General features: G+C 39.2%; 1 protein-coding gene across 18 annotated transcripts in view; it reads left to right on the forward strand.

Annotated features, from left to right (window-relative positions):
- RYR2 (ryanodine receptor 2) overlaps positions 1-23,192 on the forward strand; it is a 246,048-nt gene that overhangs the window by 132,911 nt on the left and 89,945 nt on the right. For all 18 annotated transcript variants that reach the window (XM_081187964.1, XM_081187977.1, XM_081187974.1 and 15 more), the window contains 20 exons: positions 946-1,735; positions 2,403-2,603; positions 3,455-3,560; positions 5,107-5,250; positions 6,229-6,502; positions 7,286-7,400; positions 8,855-8,987; positions 9,616-9,719; positions 11,547-11,682; positions 12,652-12,838; positions 13,846-13,951; positions 14,469-14,589; positions 15,326-15,495; positions 16,358-16,578; positions 17,197-17,287; positions 17,582-17,722; positions 18,668-18,831; positions 19,563-19,641; positions 21,277-21,366; positions 22,661-22,798. In XM_081187964.1, coding sequence (XP_081044090.1) covers positions 946-1,735; positions 2,403-2,603; positions 3,455-3,560; positions 5,107-5,250; positions 6,229-6,502; positions 7,286-7,400; positions 8,855-8,987; positions 9,616-9,719; positions 11,547-11,682; positions 12,652-12,838; positions 13,846-13,951; positions 14,469-14,589; positions 15,326-15,495; positions 16,358-16,578; positions 17,197-17,287; positions 17,582-17,722; positions 18,668-18,831; positions 19,563-19,641; positions 21,277-21,366; positions 22,661-22,798 — 3,511 coding nt within the window. The remainder of the gene's footprint in view (positions 1-945; positions 1,736-2,402; positions 2,604-3,454; positions 3,561-5,106; positions 5,251-6,228; positions 6,503-7,285; positions 7,401-8,854; positions 8,988-9,615; positions 9,720-11,546; positions 11,683-12,651; positions 12,839-13,845; positions 13,952-14,468; positions 14,590-15,325; positions 15,496-16,357; positions 16,579-17,196; positions 17,288-17,581; positions 17,723-18,667; positions 18,832-19,562; positions 19,642-21,276; positions 21,367-22,660; positions 22,799-23,192) is intronic.

Here is a 23,192-nt window from a genome sequence, read left to right on the forward strand (position 1 = left end):
TCAGTCAAAATATTCTGAATAATACACTCCCCACCGCACCTCATAAATACACACACAGCCATATGGGCCATAGTCCTCAGGCTAATGAATGGGACTAGAATACTCTTCTCATTAGTTCTGAAGTCTCAGAGCAACTGGAATTTGGAGCAGTGTGGTCCTTCTGGCAGGGAGAGTGGGGGAAAGCTCCTTGCAATTGCTCCTCCTCTGGTTGATGGGATAGGATAGGATAGGAGCAGGTTAGCTTTCCCCTTGCTGTGATGGTCTTCCTGAGGAACAGGGGCATAGCATCTTAGTATCATTTAAATTGTGGTGACTTGCCTGCAGACTACATTGGGTGCCTTGAATTTTTAATATGGTGTTCTTCTTCCTCGCTGTGATTTCTAGTCATTGCTAGACGCTTGGTGGGTGAACCCAAAACAGCCAGCAGTTCTCACCCCCTCAACAAATTAGGAGCAGCACCATGTTCTGTCACTTCCTTAGGACAAACACTTCTGCAGTCCTTCAGAAGCCTTTGTTTAGCTTCAGCTGCTGTCACCATCAACTGGCAGAACTTGAATCTGTCCATCAACATTCTGAGCCAAGCGGAGAGTTATCTAAGGGAGCCAGCCAAAGGGAGAAGCAACTTCAAAACACCATAATTGGAGGAGGGAATGAAATTGATCCCCATTGTTTCATTGGTCATATTGATATGTTGAGCAGCATGATGGGGGCCACCTTGTTACTGTTATTTGTGCACCACTCTGAAAACCGTTTTTTGACTGAAGATCAGGGTAAAAAATACTTACATTTTTTTGTTGCAGCTCCTACTTAATACAATATTTTCATTTCACTTAAGCAACAATTTTCATACTCATGCGGGTTGACCCGTTCTCAGTGATTTTTATAAAAAATAACACTTCACTTTTCCTAGATAGTGAAGTTATTATTAAACTTTCTTTTCCACAGGTCTATAGACATTTTAGAATTGTCAGAACAAGAAGAATTGTTGAAATTCCACTACCATACTCTCAGACTGTACTCAGCTGTTTGTGCTCTTGGGAATAATCGAGTAGCGCATGCCATGTGCAGCCATGTGGATGAGTCTCAGCTTCTTTATGCAATTGAGAACAAGTATATGCCGGGCTTGTTACGTGCCGGCTATTATGACCTTCTAATTGACATTCATCTTAGTACTTATGCTACTGCAAGGCTGATGATGAACAATGAATTTATTGTTCCCATGACAGATGAGACTAAGAGCATTACTCTGTTCCCTGATGAAAACAAAAAGCATGGCCTACCTGGCATAGGACTCAGCACTTCCCTACGGCCCAGAATGCAGTTTTCCTCTCCCAGTTTTGTAAGAATCAACAATGAGTGTTATCAGTACAGTCCTGAATTTCCTCTGGAAATATTGAAGACTAAAACCATAGAGATGCTGACGGAGGCAGTTCAAGAGGGTAGCCTCCATGTCAGAGATCCAGTAGGTGGGACTACAGAGTTTCTCTTTGTTCCTTTGATCAAGCTTTTTTACACTCTTCTCATAATGGGGATCTTCCATAATGGAGACCTGAAGCATATCTTGCAGCTGATTGAACCTAGTGTTTTTAAGGAAGACACAGTCCATGAGGATGAGACTCGAGTAATAGCAAAAAAAGAATTAATTGCAGATGGACTAAATTTGGAGACAGGAGGAGAGAAGGTCCCAGAAGAAGGACTCCTTCAAATGAAACTTCCCGAGCCAGTGAAATTGCAGGTAATCATGAAATAATCTATCATAATGACATCTGCTATGGCTGGTTTTTTTCACCCATCCACATTTCTCTATCCTCCATCCAGGCAAGCAAGAGGCATTATCACTTCAAGGACATCTACCATTCAGGCAAAGGCACTGGTAAGAGGTGTGGCCTGAGGATAGTCCAGAGGGCTAAGTAGAGAAGCCTGGAGGACTACTTTTGTCCCCTAGGCCTGAGTCTCTTACCTTCTGGATTGAAGGCAATCCATGGAGGAAAGTACTTCACACAAACAAGCAAACAAGTTTATATGAACAGAATGATTCAAAACAGAAATTAAAGGTTTGTGCTGAGATATGTGAAGGCAAGAGGGTAGACTTTTTTATAGTATTCAGAACGAGAGGTAATAAAAACCTGAAATCAAAGACTTTGAAAAATCCCCAAAACAGAAAGGTGTTTGGGTTGTGTTACAAAGTGTGGGGCTAACCCACAAATATCACAACTCAAAAAGAGAATTAGAAAAATAAGGGTTATGTGGATAAACTTACATATTACCACTACTGAAAGAAAAGAGTGTTGTTTGCCATGAGGTTGCCCATCATTTGCATACATCTAACCCTTAAAAAAAATCTAGTTGAATTTTAATAGTTTGTGTTTTGTAACTTTTCCCCCTTGTTCATTCTCTTTCAGATGTGTCATTTACTTCAGTACCTTTGTGACTGTCAGATACGCCATCGGATAGAAGCCATTGTAGCATTTTCAGATGATTTTGTATTAAAACTTCAAGAGAATCAGCGTTTCCGATACAATGAGGTTATGCAGGCATTAAATATGTCTGCAGCACTGACAGCCAAGAAAACAAAGGAGTTTCGGTCTCCACCACAGGAACAGGTATAACATAAAATAGGAGGCAGCTTCTTATATTCAAGTTTTGTTCAAGGTTAGAATCAGTTTGCATTGCATACTGCTTTTCCTGACCAATACATCATCAGATTTTTGGTAGATACAATAACAGAAGAATTGTTTTGGTTTTTCCAGCAAATGGCTAGATGCTAGGTGCTCTAAATCAGGTGATGACCTTCAGCTAGCTCCAGATATTGAAATATATTGTCTCCATACATCAAGGTTCCATTTAATTGTCATGGCTAAAGAGTCTAAGGGTGGCACTGTGGGTTAAACCACTGTGTCGCTTGGGCTTGCTGATTGAAAGGTCAGCGGTTCGAATCCCCGCAACGGCGTGAGCTCCCATTGTTCGGTCCCAGCTCCTGCCAACCTAGCAGTTCAAAAGCATGCAGTGCAAGTAGATAAATGGTTACCGCTCCAGTGGGAAGGTAAATGTGTTTCCATGCGCTGCTCTGGTTTCGCCAGAAGCGGCTTAGTCATGCTGGCCACATGACCTGGAAAAACTGCCTGTGGAAGCGGACAAACGCTGGCTCTCTTGGCCTGTAAAGTGAGATAAGCGCCCAAGCCCCAGAGTTGTTCACGATTGGACTTAATTTTCAGGGGTCCCTTTACCTTTACCTTTAAAGAGTCTAAAGGACATCTGCTTGTGAAACAGGGATTCCTCCCCTCTTCCCTCCACCCCAGAGATTAGCTTAGAGCAGGAGGCTTTTTCTCATCAAGGAAGATAGGGAATATTAAGCTGCTATTGGAAGTCTAATAGTAAAAAGTTTCCTCCTATCCTATACATAACCTTGTAAACATATCTGAAATGTAATTATTAATTTGTATGTTTTTCAAAGATTAATATGCTGCTGAATTTTAAGGATGATAAAAATGATTGCCCTTGTCCTGAAGAAATAAGGGATCACCTCTTGGATTTTCATGAAGATTTGATGGCACACTGTGGTAAATTTTTCTTGTTCTTATTCTTACTCTTGTTTTATTTGCTTAAACAAATAAAATAGTTTCATCAATTTTATTAGAAAACTCAAAGATATATTAGAGAAATTACAAAGCCTTTGGGTCTGCATCAGTCTTCCTGTTTCCCACTTTCCCCCTCAGCAGGCAACCTCATTTTAATAGTGTTGTGGTGACACATGGACAGGTAGGTCATTATGAGGTTTGGGCCCACCAATCTCATATTGGCTGCCATTTGAAGCATTAAAAAATTGCATGGGTTGTGGAAAATACAGCTTCCATGATAGTGGCAAGCTGTAGCCTTGATTCATTGAACTTGGGCTACTAAAGTACATATTTTCAGGCATGTAAAAGAACCAGTGTAGAAGCTATGCAACACTGCAGATAAGTAACTGACAATCATGACAAGATAGTAAAAATCAGTTTTTTACCTTGTAATGGCTGCATTACTGTTTGAAGCAAAATTGTGGCTTGATTTGTAGGTCATTAACAGTAAAGGTTTTTGCAGAACTGAGCAGACCTGGCACCATGTGGCATGTTGGGGCAAATAATGTGGCCTATGTCACTGGTGATGTTTGCAGGGACACCACTGTTGCCTGAGTACCCTTCTCCTTGCTTGAGTCTTCTCAGCAGCCACGGTGGCAGTGGCTATTTTTCTTTTTTCTAAATACAGTGGTACCTCAGTTTAAGAACAGCCCTGTTTACGAACAATTCGGTTTACGAACTCCGCAAAGCTGGAAGTAGTGTTTTGGTTTGCGAACTTTACCTCGGTCTAAGAATCCGAACAGTGGAAGGGCACTGGCGGGAGGCCTCATTAGGGAAAGTGCACCTCAGTTTAAGAATGGTTTTGGTTTAAGAACGGACTTCTGGAACGGATTAAGTTTGTAAACCGAGGTACCACTGTACACTGGCTTAGTTAAAGGGGAGCTGTGGGGGCCATGGCCCAGGCGTGTTTTTTAAGGGGGCGTAACCAGGAGCCCACACACAGGCTCTCTCATTGAAGCCTGGCTCTGGCGCACGAGGGAACTGCAGAGACAGCCAGCTTCCTCGTGCCCATTGCCACCAGCCACAACTCCATTCCCAGGTCATGCCTGAGTTGGGAGTGGAGAGAGAGGAGTCGGTAGCAACTGCTGTGATGTCATGTGCAGCATGCAAGGCAGCCAGCCATGGCAGCTCTATCCTTGGGTGAAGCTTGACCTGGGGGTGGAGAGAGGCTGCGGCGTATGCACTCCAGGTGTGGTTTGTGAGGCACACCACAGCGGGCTCTCTCTGTGCCCCGCCTCACTTGGGAGTGCACTCTGCACACACACTCTGGTGACCTGAGCTTATGTTCTGCCGCTGAGATAATATGCTGGAAGTTTGGTTCTGATGCACTGTAGATAAAAATCATGGTTTCCATTTAGCTTTCAAGATGGACCTCCCACCCAGAGTAAAAGGGGGGCGTGGAGGGCAGGCAGCCTTCTTTAGCCCCCCCCCAAAGAGTATCTTTTTGACTTCTAGATATCTAATAAACGTTTGATTTTTTTATACCTAGGAATTCAGTTAGATGAAGATGGAATTCTGGATGGAAATAGTGATTTAACTCTTAAAGGTCGCCTGCTATATCTTGTGGAAAGAGTCACACACTTGAAAAAGAAACAAGCTGAGAAGCCCATTGATGATGATGCTAAAAAGCCATGTAAGTAAAGTAGCATGTGGATATAATAAAAAAAAACCCATGATGATTTAATTGCATCAAGCAGAGTCTGATATGTTTGTCTGAATCTAACCGCAACTTCTTTTTCTATACAAGTTTCCGTGAACACAAAAACTACCATCCTTTTTTCAATGAATGATGGCTACTGGGAAAGGGGAGGGTGATTTCCCCATGTGAATGTGAGCTAGAAGCTTCCTGAGCCTGTTTGCATATTTGTGCCTGTTTATGTGTCTTTCTTTGATTGTGGCATAGGGCTGGGCAGAAAAAGAAGTGCATTCCTGAAAGCGTTTGTATGTGTCTGTGCCTGCTTTACAAAATAGTGCCATGAATTCCCCTTCCCTGTGATGCTGCCTGGTTCTCTGTGTTTCTTGTATGTTGGTAATGTGAAAGAAATGACGCTGGTTTGTTCTGCCCAGGCTGGCTCCCTCTGTGTGATGGTGACATAGGGTCTGGCAGCATTCCAAAGAATGCTGGTAATGTGTCTGACATGCTCACAGCATTAGCATTTTTTCAAGCTGCGTGTGTTTTCCCCCAGACTGAGAATAATACATCAAATATAGTTGCCATTTTGCCAGTGTACCCATTGATTGTTTTGCTTTCAACAAATAATTTTATTCAAACCAGAAATTATTCGCAGCTTTGCTGCTGCATGTGTTTTTTTAAAAAAACTTCAATGATACGTTTCCATAAATTAAAAAAAGATTTTTTTTTGGCAAATGATTTATGAAAGCTTTAGCAGGTGAATATGATAGTAATACTTTAAAATCCAATGTCACTTCTGTCTTCCCATTACCTTTTAATCAGCTTAACTATGTATTATTGATTTAGTAAGAATATTCAGTAAAGGCATTTTTCTAAATTTCTAGTTCTAATACATATAGCATATTATACACTTAACTAGCTGGAGCTGAAGGTGAAAAAGCATTGCTATATATTTGTCTTAATGCTTTCTACATTTAGCAACTCTCCAACAGCTGATCTCAGAGACCATGGTACGATGGGCTCAAGAATCAGTCATAGAAGACCCAGAGTTGGTGAGGGCCATGTTCGTTTTGCTACACCGCCAATATGATGGAGTTGGTGGCCTGGTTCGAGCCTTGCCAAAGACATACACTATAAATGGCGTATCTGTGGAAGATACAATCAGCTTACTTGCTTCTCTTGGTCAGATCCGGTCTCTCCTCAGTGTCAGAATGGGCAAGGAAGAAGAGAAGCTTATGATTCGTGGATTAGGGTAAAACCCTTTTTCTTTTCTCTTAATTTGTTTGATTAATCCTAGGTCTAATCAAAATGGTCAAAGGCCTGGAAACGATGCCTTATGAGGAACGGCTGAGGGAGCTGGGCATGTTTAGCCTGGAGAAGAGGAGGTTAAGGGGTGATATGATAGCCATGTTCAAATATATAAAAGGATGTCACATAGAGGAGGGAGAAAGGTTGTTTTCTGCTGCTCCAGAGAAGCGGACACGGAGCAATGGATCCAAACTACAAGAAAGAAGATTCCACCTAAACATTAGGAAGAACTTCCTGACAGTAAGAGCTGTTCGACAGTGGAATTTGCTGCCAAGGAGTGTGGTGGAGTCTCCTACTTTGGAGGTCTTTAAGCAGAGGCTTGACAACCATATGTCAGGAGTGCTCTGATGGTGTTTCCTGCTTGGCAGGGGGTTGGACTCGATGGCCCTTGTGATCTCTTCCAACTCTATGATTGTATGATTCTATGATACTAAACAGTTATGGGGGGAAACAACTCTCATGAGCTTCTGTTTATTTTGAAGATATTCATACATTTTGAATGTGAAAAGATGAGCCGCCACCATAGTGATTTCATGCCGCTTCTATCTATCACTGAATGCAGAGTGGCAGCCTGCATAATTTTTGCAGAGCATGCCCTCCTAAAATTCTTTCTCTTATATGACATGGTACTAAAGGGAAATAGTTGAAACAATTATTATTGTATTCTTATTTATTATTGTAAAGTGGTTGGTATATTTTTAAATATTTGATTTTTTTTTCATCGTAGGGATATAATGAACAATAAAGTTTTTTACCAACATCCTAATCTTATGAGAGCATTAGGTATGCATGAGACTGTGATGGAGGTAATGGTGAACGTACTTGGAGGAGGAGAGTCAAAGGTAAGAAGACATTTTAAATATTGACTGTAATGCCAGACATAGACTGTGTACACACTATGCCTTTAAAGCACATTTGAACCACATTCTTTCCCTCACAGAATTCTGAGCACTGTAGTTTACCTCTCACAGAGCTACAATTCCCAGAAACTCTTAGCAAACCACAGTGCCCAGAATTCGTGGAGGGGAACAAAATGTGTTTTGAAGGTGTTTTAAAGGTAGAGTGAGTACACAGTTTATAGTTAGCAGCTTAACTTTCATTAAGGTTCAAAATCCATTTCCAATGAAGGAGATACATATGATGAATCAGGCTCCTAGATGCATATCAGTTCCTAGAATTGGAGCCCCAATCCTAAATTCAACATGCATCCAGGTGCGGATGCGGTATCTGGGCTACATTCTTTTAATGGAATGTGCACCCCCTTCCAGACTGGAAGGAAATTCAGTGTGAATAGGCAGCATCCATACTCAAGATACGCATCTCAATTTATACCTTCATTTCTTTGCTCTACCAGGTAGTGAGCACATGGTTCTCCTTAGCTTGGTATGTTTTGGAAGCAGAAATTGGTGAATGGAGAGGAAGGCTGAAAGCATCCTCCTCTGTATCGGCCTCTTTCTCTTCCCCCATATGCATTGGATACCGCCCTTAAGAATTTACTTGGAAAAAAACACCATGCCCCTTTTTGCTATAAAGATAGACATAAAAACCATTCTTTGTTGCTCTGTGTCTAATTTAATTTTAATTAAATTTAAAAATGAGTGTGGTGCTATATTTTCTTATGGATACAGAAAAGTTCCTAGGTATTGGTTTAATCTTAACTGCATATGAAATTCAAAGACAAACAAGATAGAAAGAGCTTTAAGTGTGTTAGTATCTAGCAGGGGTCAGCAACCTTTTTCAGCTGTGGGCCAGTCTACTGTCCCTCAGACCATGTGGTGGGCCGGACTATATTTTGGAAAAATAATAAATGAATGAATTCTTATGCCCCACAAATAACCCAGAGATGCATTTTAAATAAAAGCACACATTCTACTCGTGTAAAAACATGCTGGTTACTGGACCGTCCGCGGGATGGATTGAGAAGGCGATTTGGCCGCATCCGGCCCACGGGCCTTAGGTTGCCTACCCCTGGTATATAGTGATCCTCAAAATATTAATTTGAAGGGAAATTAAGATGAACTCATGGATTTAAATCAAATTAAGCTAAATTATTTTTGTTGCATTTTGATTTCTGCAGATGGCCTCCACTTCAGAATAGATTAGAAATGTGTAGCGTTCCAAATGCCTGTTTTGGAAGATGTGCAGAAGAAATAACTTGCAGGACCATGTTTTGTAAAATAAGGAATTTTTGGTAGCTGCAAAAATTCACAAAACACATCAAAAATATTAAAATCCATAGGGTGTGGTTTTTTTTTGCAAACTGTTCCATGTTTCTAACATAGTATTGTTTGTCTAGGAAATCACCTTTCCTAAGATGGTGGCAAATTGCTGTCGTTTTCTATGTTATTTTTGCCGCATCAGCAGGCAGAATCAAAAGGCTATGTTTGATCATCTTAGCTATCTTTTGGAAAACAGCAGTGTTGGGCTTGGTAAGTATTCTAAAGAGCCTTCTGTTCCTTCCATTCATAACCCATATATTCTGTTGCTTTCTAAGAAGTCTTTGGAGTCCACAGGTTGTGGATTCCACATTTGTTCAAAGCCCCAGCATGTTAGTGAGTGGCTTTGCGTTCACTACCACAGTAGTTCTACAGAACAGCCTTCCCAGAACAGATTTTTCTATACTGGACATGTGAAGCAAAGTGTTTTTTATGATACTGTTACTAAATTACATTAAAAACTGTAATGACATTGACTGAATAAAAAGTACATAGGTTCATTTTTAAAATTAAGAACCTCACCTATAACATAAAACCTGTGTCATTTGGGTAGTAATTTTGCTTAGCTGTGATATTTATTTGTAAGTCACGCTACTTCTTTACATTTTATATACTAGGGCTGCCATATTTCAAACAGTGGAAATCCGGACAGAAAAGTTGTTGAGTTTGCCCAAAGTTGTTGAGCGAAAAGAAAATTGCTGCCCACATTTTCCCAGACATTTGGGCAACTTCCATCTGGACACTGCTGACGAATGCAGTATTCCAGATATGTCTGGGAAATTCTGGACGTATGGCAAACCTATTATATACATTAAACATTTCTGAAATGTTCTCTTAACAGCATCCCCTTCTATGCGTGGATCAACTCCTTTGGATGTTGCAGCAGCATCTGTAATGGATAATAATGAGCTTGCACTAGCTTTGCGGGAACCTGATCTAGAAAAGGTAAACCAGCTTCTGAATAGCTAACTATATTTTTAGACATATGTACCTTGCATATCTTCGTAAGCATCTATTTACTAATGAAATACAGTAGTAGCCATCCAAATGCCACAGCACAAGGATACAGAACCTATCAGCATCCAAATGTTGCTTGTCTGCAGTTCTCATTATCGCAGACCATTGGTGCTGCTTGCTGGGGCTGATGGGAGTTGGAATCCAAAATCTGAAGACTCTCAGGTACCCTTCCCTGTCATAAGATTTCCACATCCATGTTGCTTACCATAGGATTATAATCTCCTATAAGACTTGCAACCCTCTCTACCTCCCAGCAACTGAACATCTGACTGTCATCAACAGCAGCATGATTCTGTGATCCCAAGATTCACTCAGAAACTGTTAATGACATTGATCTGCTTTGGAAGAGTCCCACTGGATCAGAGCAAAAGCCTGCTTGGTCCAGCTTCCTGTTCCTACAGTGACCAACCAGATGCCTCTAGGAAGCCCACAAGTAGTTCATGAACATTCTTCTCCTACTTGTGTCTTCAAATGCCTCTGATACCAGAGCTAAAAAATAGCTGCCATGACTAATAGCCATTGACTAGTAAAAATTTGGACCTGGGTATTCATAGTGCTGCAGGATGTGGCCCCATCCTACAGGATCTATGTGAAAATCTATTTCCATCTCTGAGTTGCTGTTTCTTGATCAGCAGCTATTTTACATGACCCTATTTTAAATGTGTGGAGGTACGTATTCATTTTCAAACTAGATTTTGATTTTTAGTTTAATTACAGAGGAACACGACCTGAGTGGAAAAGCAGATCTGTGAATAATCAGCCTGAATAAATAAGCTTGTGGTAATCATCTTTAAAAGAGTAGAGAAGTGAAGTGTTCTCTGGGAAAATCAATGAATAGATCACTGATGCAGGAGAAAAATCAACGCTGCACAAATTTTACATAATTGGGAGAAGTTCAAAGGAAGTCCAGCATGTTTACATTTCTTTGAATTCAGTGGAGCTTCAGTATACTCCCCCCACAAAGTGCACCCCATTCATTAATTTGTGCCAGCAGCTTATCAAACAGTCACATGATGTTAAGGTCTCATGTTGGTCTAGATTTTTCACTAGATCATAGAATTGTAGAGTAGGAGGGTCACGTAGGGTCATGTAGTCCAATCCCCTGCAATGCAGGAATCACAATAAAAGTATCAGTGACAGGTGGCCATCTGCTTAAAAACCTCCAATGAAGGAATGTCCATAACCTCCTGAGCAAGTTTGTTTCACTGTCAAACAGCTCTGTCAGAATGTTTTTCCTGATGTATCATCAGATTCTCCTTTCTTGTACTTGACTCCATGGGTTTGGATTCTACCCTCCATAGCAGGAGAAAACAAGCTTGCTCCACCGTTCATGTGACAATCCTTGAGATATGGTATTTGAAGATGACTATCAAATCTCTTCTGAGTCTCCTCAACCATTCCTCATAGTGCTTGGTTTCTAGACCCTTTATCATCTTGGTTGCCCTCCTCTGCACACGTTCCAGCTTGTCAGTATTCTTCGTAAATTGTGTAACCCAGAACTGGACACAGTATTCCAGGTGTGGTCTGACCAAGGCAGAAAAGAGCAGGACTATGACTTCCCTTCATTTGGACACTATACTTCTTGTTGATGCAGCCTAGAATAGCATTTGTTTTTCTTTGGGGTTTTTCTGCTGCTGCAATAGCCAGTCTATTGAAAAGGGAGTAAAAGAGGACTTCCTATTAGAATACTGGCTTGAGCTTTTTCTTCTTTTTTGCAGTAAATGCCTCTTTTGTTTAATTTTGCCTTGTTCTTAGGTAGTTCGCTACTTGGCTGGATGTGGTTTGCAAAGCTGCTCATTGCTGATTTCTAAAGGTTACCCAGATATTGGATGGAACCCAGTGGAAGGAGAACGATACTTGGATTTTCTTCGTTTTGCTGTTTTTTGCAATGGTACTGTAGGAGCCTATTAATTTTGTACCACTATTGTTGTTCCGAAATAATTATATAAACCTTTGACTATCACTGCTACTAATGCACCAAATTAAGTGGTGCTCCTCTTGTGTTTTATGTCACCAGCCTTTCTCATTTGTTTTGAAGGGCTAAAATTGGGAAACGTTATTTTGTATTCTATTTTTTAAATATGGGAACAGTTCTATTGCTTTCTGTTTTGCTATGTGCCTGTGTAACTGTGACATCAATTTTCTAATTATTCTCCTTTTGTTCTTTGCTGATTTGTAAGTGGTGTGTTGTATGTGCAAGTGGCTGTAGGGCAAGCTTTTGCAGAATATTGCAATCATTGATAAAACATTAGCCTTTACAAATCTGAATGTGCAGGCTCTAGATTGCAATGATTTCAAGATGACTGTTCTTTACCTTGAACCAGGGTGGCTAAGAATATGATGAAAGTACTGTTGTAGCAAAGAGGTTGAAGCAACAAAAGAGTGAACTAAAATAAGCATTTGGTAACACTGGATGAGTGTTAAAATTCATCTATATGCACACTCCAAGTGTCCATTTCAACTCCCTTCCCCCAAGTCTTTTTCACCCTAGCCCTTTACTTTTTGTCTGTGTTTCTTTCACTTTTCTACTTCCCAACAATATGTCAGAAATCCGAAAGTCCTCTAAATGGCTTGTAAAGGTTGATTTGGCTAGGCATTCCAGTGTTTCCTGATCTGGATATAGTGGGATTGCCCTACTTGCAGCCAGAATAATAATAGTCACCTTCTCAGCTTACTTAGACGTGGGTTTCTCCCGTCACACTTAGGAGGCTGTCATTACAGCTGGATCGTGTAATGAATAAAATTTCTGCTCCATCTGGCACAGCAACATGGTGCTGGTACCAGTTCATCTAGGCTTGTTCCCACCCCCATGTAAGCCCTGGATTGTGACTTTGGCTGTGGCCTTCCTTACTGACTGTAGGAGAGAGCGTTGAAGAGAATGCCAATGTGGTGGTAAGACTGCTCATTCGACGTCCTGAATGTTTTGGACCAGCACTGAGAGGAGAAGGTGGAAATGGCCTGCTTGCTGCCATGGAGGAAGCCATAAACATATCAGAAGACCCCACAAGAGATGGACCTTCACCAAGTAGTGGATCCAATAAAACACTGTAGGTAGTAAAGAAGGGGTTAACTTCCCCAGACCTATTTTGTAATAGGCCTTACAGAATTCAGTTTTCTAAAATAAGGCTTTATTCATAATTTGCAAATACTTTGTCAGCTGCCAAACCTAACAGGTTTCTAAATGTAATAGTCCCCGAGAATTCAACATTTGAAACTTTTGGGAGTATTCGTAATAATAGTACATTTTCTTTTTGTTGTAAATCAGAATAGTAGTATTTTATTATACCACAAATAGGCAGATATTTGCCTAGAATTTGACATCTTCTATTACTCCTGAATCAGTACCATAATTCACTGACTTTACATAACTTATTAACAATGGAATATATCAATGTATTACTAAGGTGCTTTGGAAAATAAATACTGTATAATTCATTTTGGGGCAGAGCAGTCGTCTTTCCATAGTTCTTAAATATCAGATGGTGTAAGTCCTTTTATTGCAGGTGTGGGAGGAAGGGTTTAAGGCTGGGCCAAATAACTCCTCTCCCCACACCTTTCATGAGACCATCTCTCATGAAAAAGTCTGTAATTACCAGAGGGAGGGCAAATTCTAAGAACTTTGGGGGATTGGCTTACCTTTGAAGAGGAGATGGCCAAGCCCCACACCTCTTTTTAGAGACAGAAAAACACACACACCCTTTGCCACCACTTGAGGTAACAGCTTACCTGCCTTCAGCAGCCTGGCATTGTTCCCTTTGTGGTTTGATTCACAGTGCCCCATGAAGGTAATCTTCACTGAATTAGCATAGGGCTTGCAGTGACTACATGTGGATGGCTCATTACATAAATGTAAAAGAGAAACCTAAAGCTACATTTTCTTGTGGAGCAATGTTAGAAGTCTATATAACTGGACTCCAGAGTCAGTCTGAGGCAATTATTATTAGATATACCAGGGATAAAACCTAGTCTTGCTTTTGTAACAAAGTTAAGCTTCCATAACAAATTCCTCGCTGACCCTCTATTTTCCTTCCTGTTGGGAAAATAAATTAAACAGAAGTGAGGTGGAAGAAGAAGATGATACCATTCACATGGGAAATGCCATCATGACCTTTTATGCTGCTTTGATTGATCTCCTAGGACGCTGTGCTCCAGAAATGCATGTAGGTTCTGTTGTTTACTAGTGTTTATCATCCTTGTTTAACATCTACTTGCTGCTAATTGGTTAAAATCAGAGCACAGGTTTAATAGTACTGCTGTTTCTGAATGGATTTGTAAGTTGAATTGTAAGTTGCTGTTGTTGTTGGTGGTATACTCTTGAGAAACTTAAGTATGAGTTTTGGCTTTATCCATTCAGACTTTTTAAGCATAACAGCACTTTAGCATACAGGGAAATGCAACCATTGACACCGTTACCTCTTCAATTCTAAGTGAGTGAAGCTTTCCAAACATACTTAACACAAGCACTACAACTTTCCAACCTAGTGTCAATATACTGTGTACTATAACTCTAGCTTCTCATGAATACCTGTATGTTAAACTTTGCTGTAGCCCCCCAGTATTCTAGATTTTCAAATCATTGTTTGAAATCATTACTGTTACTCTCTTGCTTATGAATAATATGTGTACATATTGTGATATCAATCATATAAACAAATGTTTGCATTACTCCTTCGTTAGCTAATCCATGCTGGCAAAGGGGAAGCAATTAGAATACGATCCATTCTGCGGTCTTTGATTCCTTTGGAAGATTTGGTGGGTGTGATTAGTATTCCTTTCCACATGCCAACAATAGCAAAAGGTAAGAAAAGTGTTCCATTTTTATTTCTGATATGTTCTAACATAAAAAGCTTGACTGATTTACAATACCTTTTTCTCAAATATGTATGAAAATTAAAATGGAAATGAAACAGAAATTCACACTGACTTTCCTTGGCACGAGCCTCTCAGTTGTAGAATTGCAGGAGTATGTGATTATTAAATAATGATTCGAAGATAGTAAACCAATAACTAGATGTTCAGTATCAATATTTGCAATAACAAGGATGCCATAGTGCTTGTGATTGGAATGATTTAGGTTTTATCTGCCAAATTCCCTTTATTCAGTCAAGAAAATGGGTAAGCCATCTAGAGGATGTCTAGAGGATGTTCATACACTCATTCTTCTTGGCAGGAAGTAGTTATGCAATCATATATCCTAATAGTGATCTCAGTTCTCTGAGAGCCGGTCCTTATGTAGGCAAGTTGGTACCATCAATGCTCAAGAGGGAGGTATGATACCATAAGTCTTGGGAGAATCCCAGGTTTGCTGATACAGAAAAATTTTCAGGGGAAACAAGCCATTTAAGGACTGAACATGCTCAGTGGACATGGACTGTTGGCTGACTAATGTCAGAGGGGAAAACTAGAGGGGAGGAGGAATGAATTGGATTGCCCGAAATCCTGAACAGAAGCACTCCATGCTGCAACATTTTGTTGCAGGTACAATTTGCTTGTATCAGTACCAGAAATCTGTGTAATTGATTTTTTTTTTCCAGATGGTACTGTGGTGGAACCTGATATGTCAGAGGGGTTTTGCCCAGACCACAAGGCAGCCATGGTATTGTTCCTTGACAGGGTCTATGGGATTGAAGACCAGGATTTTCTTCTACACCTTCTTGAAGTTGGCTTTCTGCCAGATCTTCGTGCTGCTGCTTCATTAGATACGGTAACAATTAACTTTTGATTACTAGGTTCTCTCTTTGATCTAGATCTATGCCATGCATGTATTCTGACTTCTCAAAAATGATAAGGAAAGTTTTTGCAGTACTCTAGAATTGAGTATTGAAAGTTGGGAGACTTGACTTCAAATTCCATAGATGTATTGTAACTTTAGACAAATTCAATTTTTCATGTAAGATATTATTATCTACTAATAATAAATGTTTAGATAAATTCAGAGCACAAAGCCATTGAAGCAGTGTAAAGTAAAAAAAAAATGAACTGCAGAAACACAAAATCTGTGAACAATAAAATTAAAAAATCAGACTCTAAAACAGCAAAATGTTTCATGAAATATAAAATTAATCTTCCATAAATGACTGGGTTACACCTCAGAAGTGCCTAAACAAAAATGTATTTAGTAGGTGCGTAAACATCATTGTGTGGCACTCTCAGCAGTTCACACCATCTGAGGAGTTTGTAATTACATTACATTACATTACATTACATTACATTACATTACACAGGCATTTTGTAAATTAATTATATTGACTGTTCTTATTTTTATTGTTTTATATTTTGTGATTACAGACAGCTGAATCTTCCAATTAAAACAATGGGAAATGAAATATGAAATAATAAACATGTTATGTGATTTTAGCAAATATATGAGTTTTTAAAATATTGAAAACAAATGGCAGAGGAAAACAAAACAAGTCTAGCACACTCATAATGCCCTTTTATTCCTATAAAAATCCATCTTGCCTTCCTTGAAAGCAAACCTAATAGATTGTCATCATGTTACTATGTAACCATTTTGTATAGAACAAAACTTACCTACCTTAATAGCTTTACAATTTATTTTATAGGTTGCTCTGAGTGCTACAGATATGGCCCTGGCTCTCAATCGGTACCTCTGCACTGCTGTTTTGCCTTTATTAACTAGATGTGCTCCTCTTTTTGCTGGCACAGAACACCATGCTTCCCTTATAGATTCCTTGCTACATACTGTGTACCGACTTTCCAAGGGCTGCTCTCTTACCAAAGCTCAACGGGACTCTATTGAAGAGTGCCTACTCTCCATATGTGGGTAAGTGTATACTGCTGGGATTCATAGGAAAATTAGTTTCTAGAGCGAAAGTGTCTCTTAATAACATTGGTGATAAATGTTTTTAATGTTTGATATTTTGTCGTGTTTTTAGTATTCTGTTGGGAGCTGCCCAATATATTGTATATTATAATCCCAATATGTCACCTCCCTGATAATATACTCAAGATTATTATATTTATTTATTTATTTATTTATTTATTTATTTATTTATAACAATTTATTTGTACGCCGCCCATCTGGCTGGGTTTTGCCAGCCACTCTGGGCGGCTTCCAACAAAGATTAAAATACATTAAAGATGCTTTGAATGTACTCAGGATGCTTTGAAATAGCAACAGGACATTACACCTCTTTGGGAATAAATTCCATTGAACTGTGAATATTCATAGGGTTGGATTGGAATGGATGAATACAAGTTTATGGGTTTCTTAAAATTATTCTCATAAGTCATAAGAGAATCCAAAGAAATACAACAAAGTATAAACAGACATGTGCAGAATAAACTCTACACTGTTTGGATAAGGTCTGCAAAGTAGGTTGCTTGCTATCCTCCAACAGTAGAACACATTTTCTACTCACTTTTTTCTTTCTACTTGCAGTCAGCTGAGGCCTTCAATGATGCAACATTTGTTGAGAAGATTAGTGTTTGATATTCCACTGCTAAATGAGCATGCAAAGATGCCTCTTAAGGTGAGTGTGGTCTTTAACCTTCCCTTTCAGAATATACAACTGTCACTTACCATCATCCTTCAGAATCTAGATCTGATAACAGCATTTTGACTACAATGTGAAGCAAAAACATTTCGTCACAGTCATTTACATCCAGCACACTCTTCAAAACAGATCACATCATCATCATCATCATTATTATATTGCCCTATACCTGGAGGTCTATGTCTCAGTACCTGAAACTGATCATACCTAACTGCTCTACAAAGTTTATAGTGGATTCTCTGAAACTGAGTTATTTTTTCCCCTCCCAAGTTGCTGACAAATCATTATGAAAGATGTTGGAAGTATTACTGTTTACCAGGAGGATGGGGCAACTTTGGTGCTGCTTCAGAAGAAGAACTTCATTTGTCCAGGAAGTTGTTCTGGGGTATTTTTGATGCCTTATCTCAAAAGGTAACTTTTAAGTTTATGTTTTAAGCATGTTGGAAGAATAATGTACTCTAATTTTTCTAATGTCTTTTTTGAGAAATGGATATTCCTGCAAACCCTTTATTAAATGTTCTTCATAGTTTCCCCAGCAAAGTTTGATTGCCTAATAAAATAAGTATATAAAAATGACAATTTATAGCCATGAATGCAACTAAATTATTGTACCAGGATCCCTGGCTTTTAACGTAATGTGAAGACAGTATTCTTTGAAAATGAATAATTTCCAAATATGCAATAATAATTGTGCATTACATACAAAATGTGACTCCTTTGTGTATAAACAAGTGCTTGCACATGCATGCCAGGTTTTATTTCCTCTGATAATTCTGGCAATAGCTCCTCACACCACATTGGAGGCCATGTCTGCAGTCCTGCCAAATTGTGAGGACACTTTACATGGTGGCTGCTTCATGATTCCACTCCTTTTGATAAGGCCATTATAATTACCATGGGTCACTAATATATACTACTTGTTATCCTTCAGTTTTGGAGCGCTCTGTAGAATGCAAATAAATAAAGTAAATAAATGGGATAAAATAGAGAAGATGGCAGAAAGCTGGTTTCAGAAAAAGATTTTGCACTACCCCCTCTTTTTTTAAGTGAATGGTGGTGCCCTGGAACTACCGAAGGACTCGTCTTTGTATTTAACGTCATGTTTTGAATAATTCGACTGACATCAGCCCTGTGGGGTGGGGTAATAATAACCAGGATCACCATAGATATGGAGGAGAAATTTAACCCCTCCCTCCAGTGCTATTTGCATAGAGAAGATCCTGAATGTACACGCCATGGTAGATCAAAGTACAAGTGATGCTAGCTCAGATACTAAAACATTGCTAATTTTCCAGCAAAAATAGAGGCTGTCTCAATTCATTGCTAGGTCTTTTGTCTTCTACTTTGTCTTCCCAGAAATATGAACAGGAACTATTCAAACTGGCCTTGCCGTGCCTGAGTGCAGTGGCTGGGGCTTTGCCTCCTGATTACATGGAATCAAACTATGTGGGTGTGATGGAAAAGCAAGCGTCCATGGATTCAGATGGGAACTTTAATCCACAACCTGTTGATACTTCAAAGTAAGGATTTATTATACTGTTGTGCCACTTCTGGTGTATTTTGCCCAACACGCACTCAGCTCTCGCCTGCGGTTCCTAGAAGCTGTCCGCATGCAACAGCAGCCACATCCCAGGAAACAACTTCAACTGGCTGGCTAAACAAGGTGAAGGTAGCTGATGGGTCTCTAATCCTCAGTGAGCTAGAGACTTCCCCTGGCTCTGGCAGATTGAGCAGATGAGACCAATAGTGGGTCTGACAGTCAAGAAGGCAGTTTCTGCACAGGCTATAGAGGGAAGTGAGGGGCAGATGATGCTTGTCAACCTGGGAAGGTAGCCAATCAAGGAGAAGGACAACTCTGATCCTAAACCTTTGCTGCCTTGTGGGAAAGCTGGGGAGACAAGTATTGTATATTGAAGAGGCACTTAAAGCTGATTACTGTAACTACTTCTTGGACCACTTCAGGGAAGGTATTCCAAAGGGGGTCATCACAGAGGAGGTCCACTTACATGTTATTACCAAACAACATTTGGCTGGTTTTGTAATGATCAGCAGGGTTTCCTTGGAACATACCGAAGCTTAACTTGGTCTATATTGGGGGGTGGGGGGTGGGCTGCTAGGTATTTGCTGGTCTCAAGCTCTTTTAGGGCTCTAAGTATGTTATGATCAACTGTTTTTTATGAAAGAAGGATTAAAAGGAATGCACAATTTATTATATATATTATTAATCCTGGTCTTGTATTTTCTTATCTAGCATTACAATTCCTGAAAAGCTAGACTACTTTATTAACAAATATGCAGAACATTCCCATGATAAATGGTGCATGGAAAAGGTAAAATGTTTAGCAACTTTTTCCCCCAAAGCATATTTAAAGTATTAAAAATCTGTCTGGATAATAGTCTGAAACACATTTTCCATTTTTAGTATCCATCATGGAATCTTGTTTATGTTGCATGAGTAGAACAGTCTTCTTTCTTTAATCAAAAAGTTTTCTTTAAATGCATTTATCTTCTGAGTTTCAGTAAATGAGTAGTCGCTGTTTTTACATTTATACTAATCTAATTAGTTAACACTTTTTCTTTGCTTTTTGCTTTTAGTAAAGATGTTTATGTTTGTTATCAGATATTTGGATGGTTGCGTTTGCATGGTTGCCTTCTATCTGGAAAATGACATTGTAGATCTAGAAAAATAGAAATCATAAGTATCTGATCCAATTTTACCAACGGTGCATATTAGTGCCGTGGGGTGGATGGATGCCAGGTATATTTACAATGCTTCTGCATCATGCATGCACTATTTAATATATGGTCCTTTAAAAAAAATTGTTCTCTTTGAAGAGCACCTCTTGTGTGGTAAAAATATAAGTTTCATGACCACAACATACACATGCAAGCTTTTAGTTACTATTTGTTTTAAAATGCACTTGATTTAAGTCTATATCTACTATAGTTGGGACTAGGGAAGCTGGAATAATCCACTTTAAATGGATTTATTCCCAGAATTTGGTGGTTCTGCCCCAATTGAGCTTTCCCCCCATTATATCAAGTCTCCCATTACATCTGAGCCAACTAATTATATGCAAAATTATATGCTAAAATTGTATATTATACATATAAAAGACTCAAGTGTCATTCAGTATTATATTTCTGCAGCATAAATTTATCAGTATTAATACATGAGTATTTTTAAACAATTATATTCATTGTTGTATGCATCTGTTACTTTTGGAAACCTGGAGAGTATATACATGTAATATTATTCATATAATACTGCATATTATATGCGAGAAGTATTCACATATTTAGGGCAACCAATTAAAAAACCTTGCTTCTTGTTGAAACCAAGGAGCGAGACAGACAGAAATGAAAAACAAGCAACAAAGATAAGTTTGACACCGAGATTTTCAGAAAATTCTCTCCATAGATGGGACCTGCAGCACAATGGTGCACTGGAGTGCTCCACTCTGTTCCACCTCCTCAGCCACATTTCTGTTTCCATTCCCTAACACTTAGTCAGCATTCCATGCCCTCTAAGTGTGCTCAGTCAATGGGCTGTTTTTGTTGTTGTTGGGGAGGGGATGATTTTCTTCCCCCATCTTTAAAAAAAAACCTTTTGCAAACCTTTGGGTTCCTCTTAGCCTGTGCATGGATAATGTAGCTGTTTTGGCTACATTAGTATTCTGAGAATGAGTTCACTATTAGTATATATGATAAGAAGTTCTTAATAATCATATATATGATAAGAAGTTCTTAGTTACTGCATGACTAATTAGAATATAGGATATTGTTATTACAGCTGTTAAGTCATTTTAAGTTCGAAATAACCAAGGCAAAAATATGCTGGTGAGTCTAGTTCTCTTGGACAAGTGGGTGTAGCATAATGATAGCATGCAAAAACACCATCCAAAACATAAATGACATCAAGATTCCTGTTCAGCTTATCCCCTCCCGCTTTTTATTTTTATCAGTTTGCAAATGGGTGGATATATGGTGAAACATACTCAGAATCTTCCAAAGTGCAGCCATTAATGAAACAATATAAACTGTTAGCAGAAAAGGTAAGAAGTTCATGTCAAATGTTTTGTTTGTGGTGATCTTTTCATTTTATTATTAAAATTAACTTTAGTGATATCTAAAACAATAGACAAATCCCTTGGTTGTTAGAACTCCTCTCATATATTAGAACACATTCTAAGTTAGGAAGACGGGATTAATGATATTTTTGTGCCAATTGAGCACGTTCCACCAGTCTGAAGTTTCTCGTCTGGTCTGAGGCAGGACTTGTGAGAGAGGAAAGAGAGTAGGGCACTTCATTACAATATAAAAAAAGTCATCATAGCCAATAGGTTTTATAACCTTGACCAACAGTTTATGAATCTGCTGAAAAACCCAGCCATGGATAATCATGTGTCATCTTCATTGCTAAATTCCTTCTTCCTAAAAATGGGAATTCACAGTTTAAGGACTTTTCAGAATGGTGACTGGACTTCGCCTTATGCAGAGCGCATGAGGCAGCTGTCCTTGCTGCTCAACACTTGTGTCCATCCTCAGTGTTTACCAGGGCATCCCTCATATGGCTGGATGATCTAGAGAATTCCCATCAGGACCTAGACTGTGTAACAAGAATGTTACTTAAAATTTCCAGGGCAGCTACATTTCTGGCTGATGCCACACTCCATGACATCCAGTATGTGTCTCGTTCCTTGGTGGCCTCCCTAAAAATAGAATGGCTTATCTATGAATTCTAAACACATAGATTCCTCAGTTTTTCACCTCATGTCAGGGCTACCCTCTTTATGAATCTTTTCATCAAACCTTTACATGAGCTGCACCTTTTAACAAATAATTTGCTTCTCTCTCTTTGGCCTATGTTGACATATTGAGTTTAAGTGATGGGCTTATCATTATTCTTGTTTTGTCCAAGACTTCCCTTGTCTTGTCTTGTGTACACCTGTTGAGATAATCTGAGATGGATGGTAGTGTAACTTCATCATCTCTACTTCATACAGTGATATTGCAATTCATCCTTGCAGCCCACTTCTGATTCCATCTTTATGTGTGTGAAAAGTTTGTTACGTTGACTGCAGTGAAACTTGTTTTAAAATGAATATTTGTAGAATCAAGCTATATTTCTGCATTCCAATGTGGACATGCTGGGTAGTATGCTGGTTATTCTCACATTTTTATGCTATACCAGAGTTAGCTAAAGGTCTGGGAGATAACCCAGGCAAGTGTTAGATTACTATTAAATTATGTAATAATTAAAATATAATAAACAGTGTTATAAGAGAGTGTACTGTCCTCTCAGCTACTTGATAACTAAAAACATAACCATCTATTTGTTTTCCCTAGGAGAAAGAAATTTACAGGTGGCCAATCAAGGAGTCCTTGAAAACCATGCTTGCTTGGGGATGGCGGGTTGAGAGAACGAGGGAAGGAGATACTATGGCTCTGTATAACAGGCCACGCCGAATATCACAGACAAGTCAGGTACATCCTGTATCATGCTGCAAGTGTTTGCTTCTACCGCGTAACATAATCTCAGGCATCCAATGGTTAATAAATATAAAGGACTAGTTTAGATGTAGAGGAGGATTTGGCATACTATCGTCATGAAAAATAATCAGGTACCAGCTTCATTTGCGGCTGTACTTCAGTTGTGTTGCATATGTAGGGAAAAGAGATGAGGAAAATTCTAAAGCTGTGTGTGCAGTTTTGAATGAACTGAGTAATACAGACTGAATTATACAGTGTTGTGACACTATTTTGTATGTGTTTTTTTAAACTTGCTATTTTTAAAGAGTCTTAGGGCTGCAATCCCAACTCCTGGCCAGGAGCATCAGAGTTCAGTGGAGTGTTGGAGCCACCACCATATCTGAGGTTC

Source organism: Podarcis bocagei (assembly GCF_964188305.1).
Source record: "Podarcis bocagei genome assembly, chromosome: 3".
NCBI lineage: Eukaryota > Metazoa > Chordata > Lepidosauria > Squamata > Lacertidae > Podarcis > Podarcis bocagei.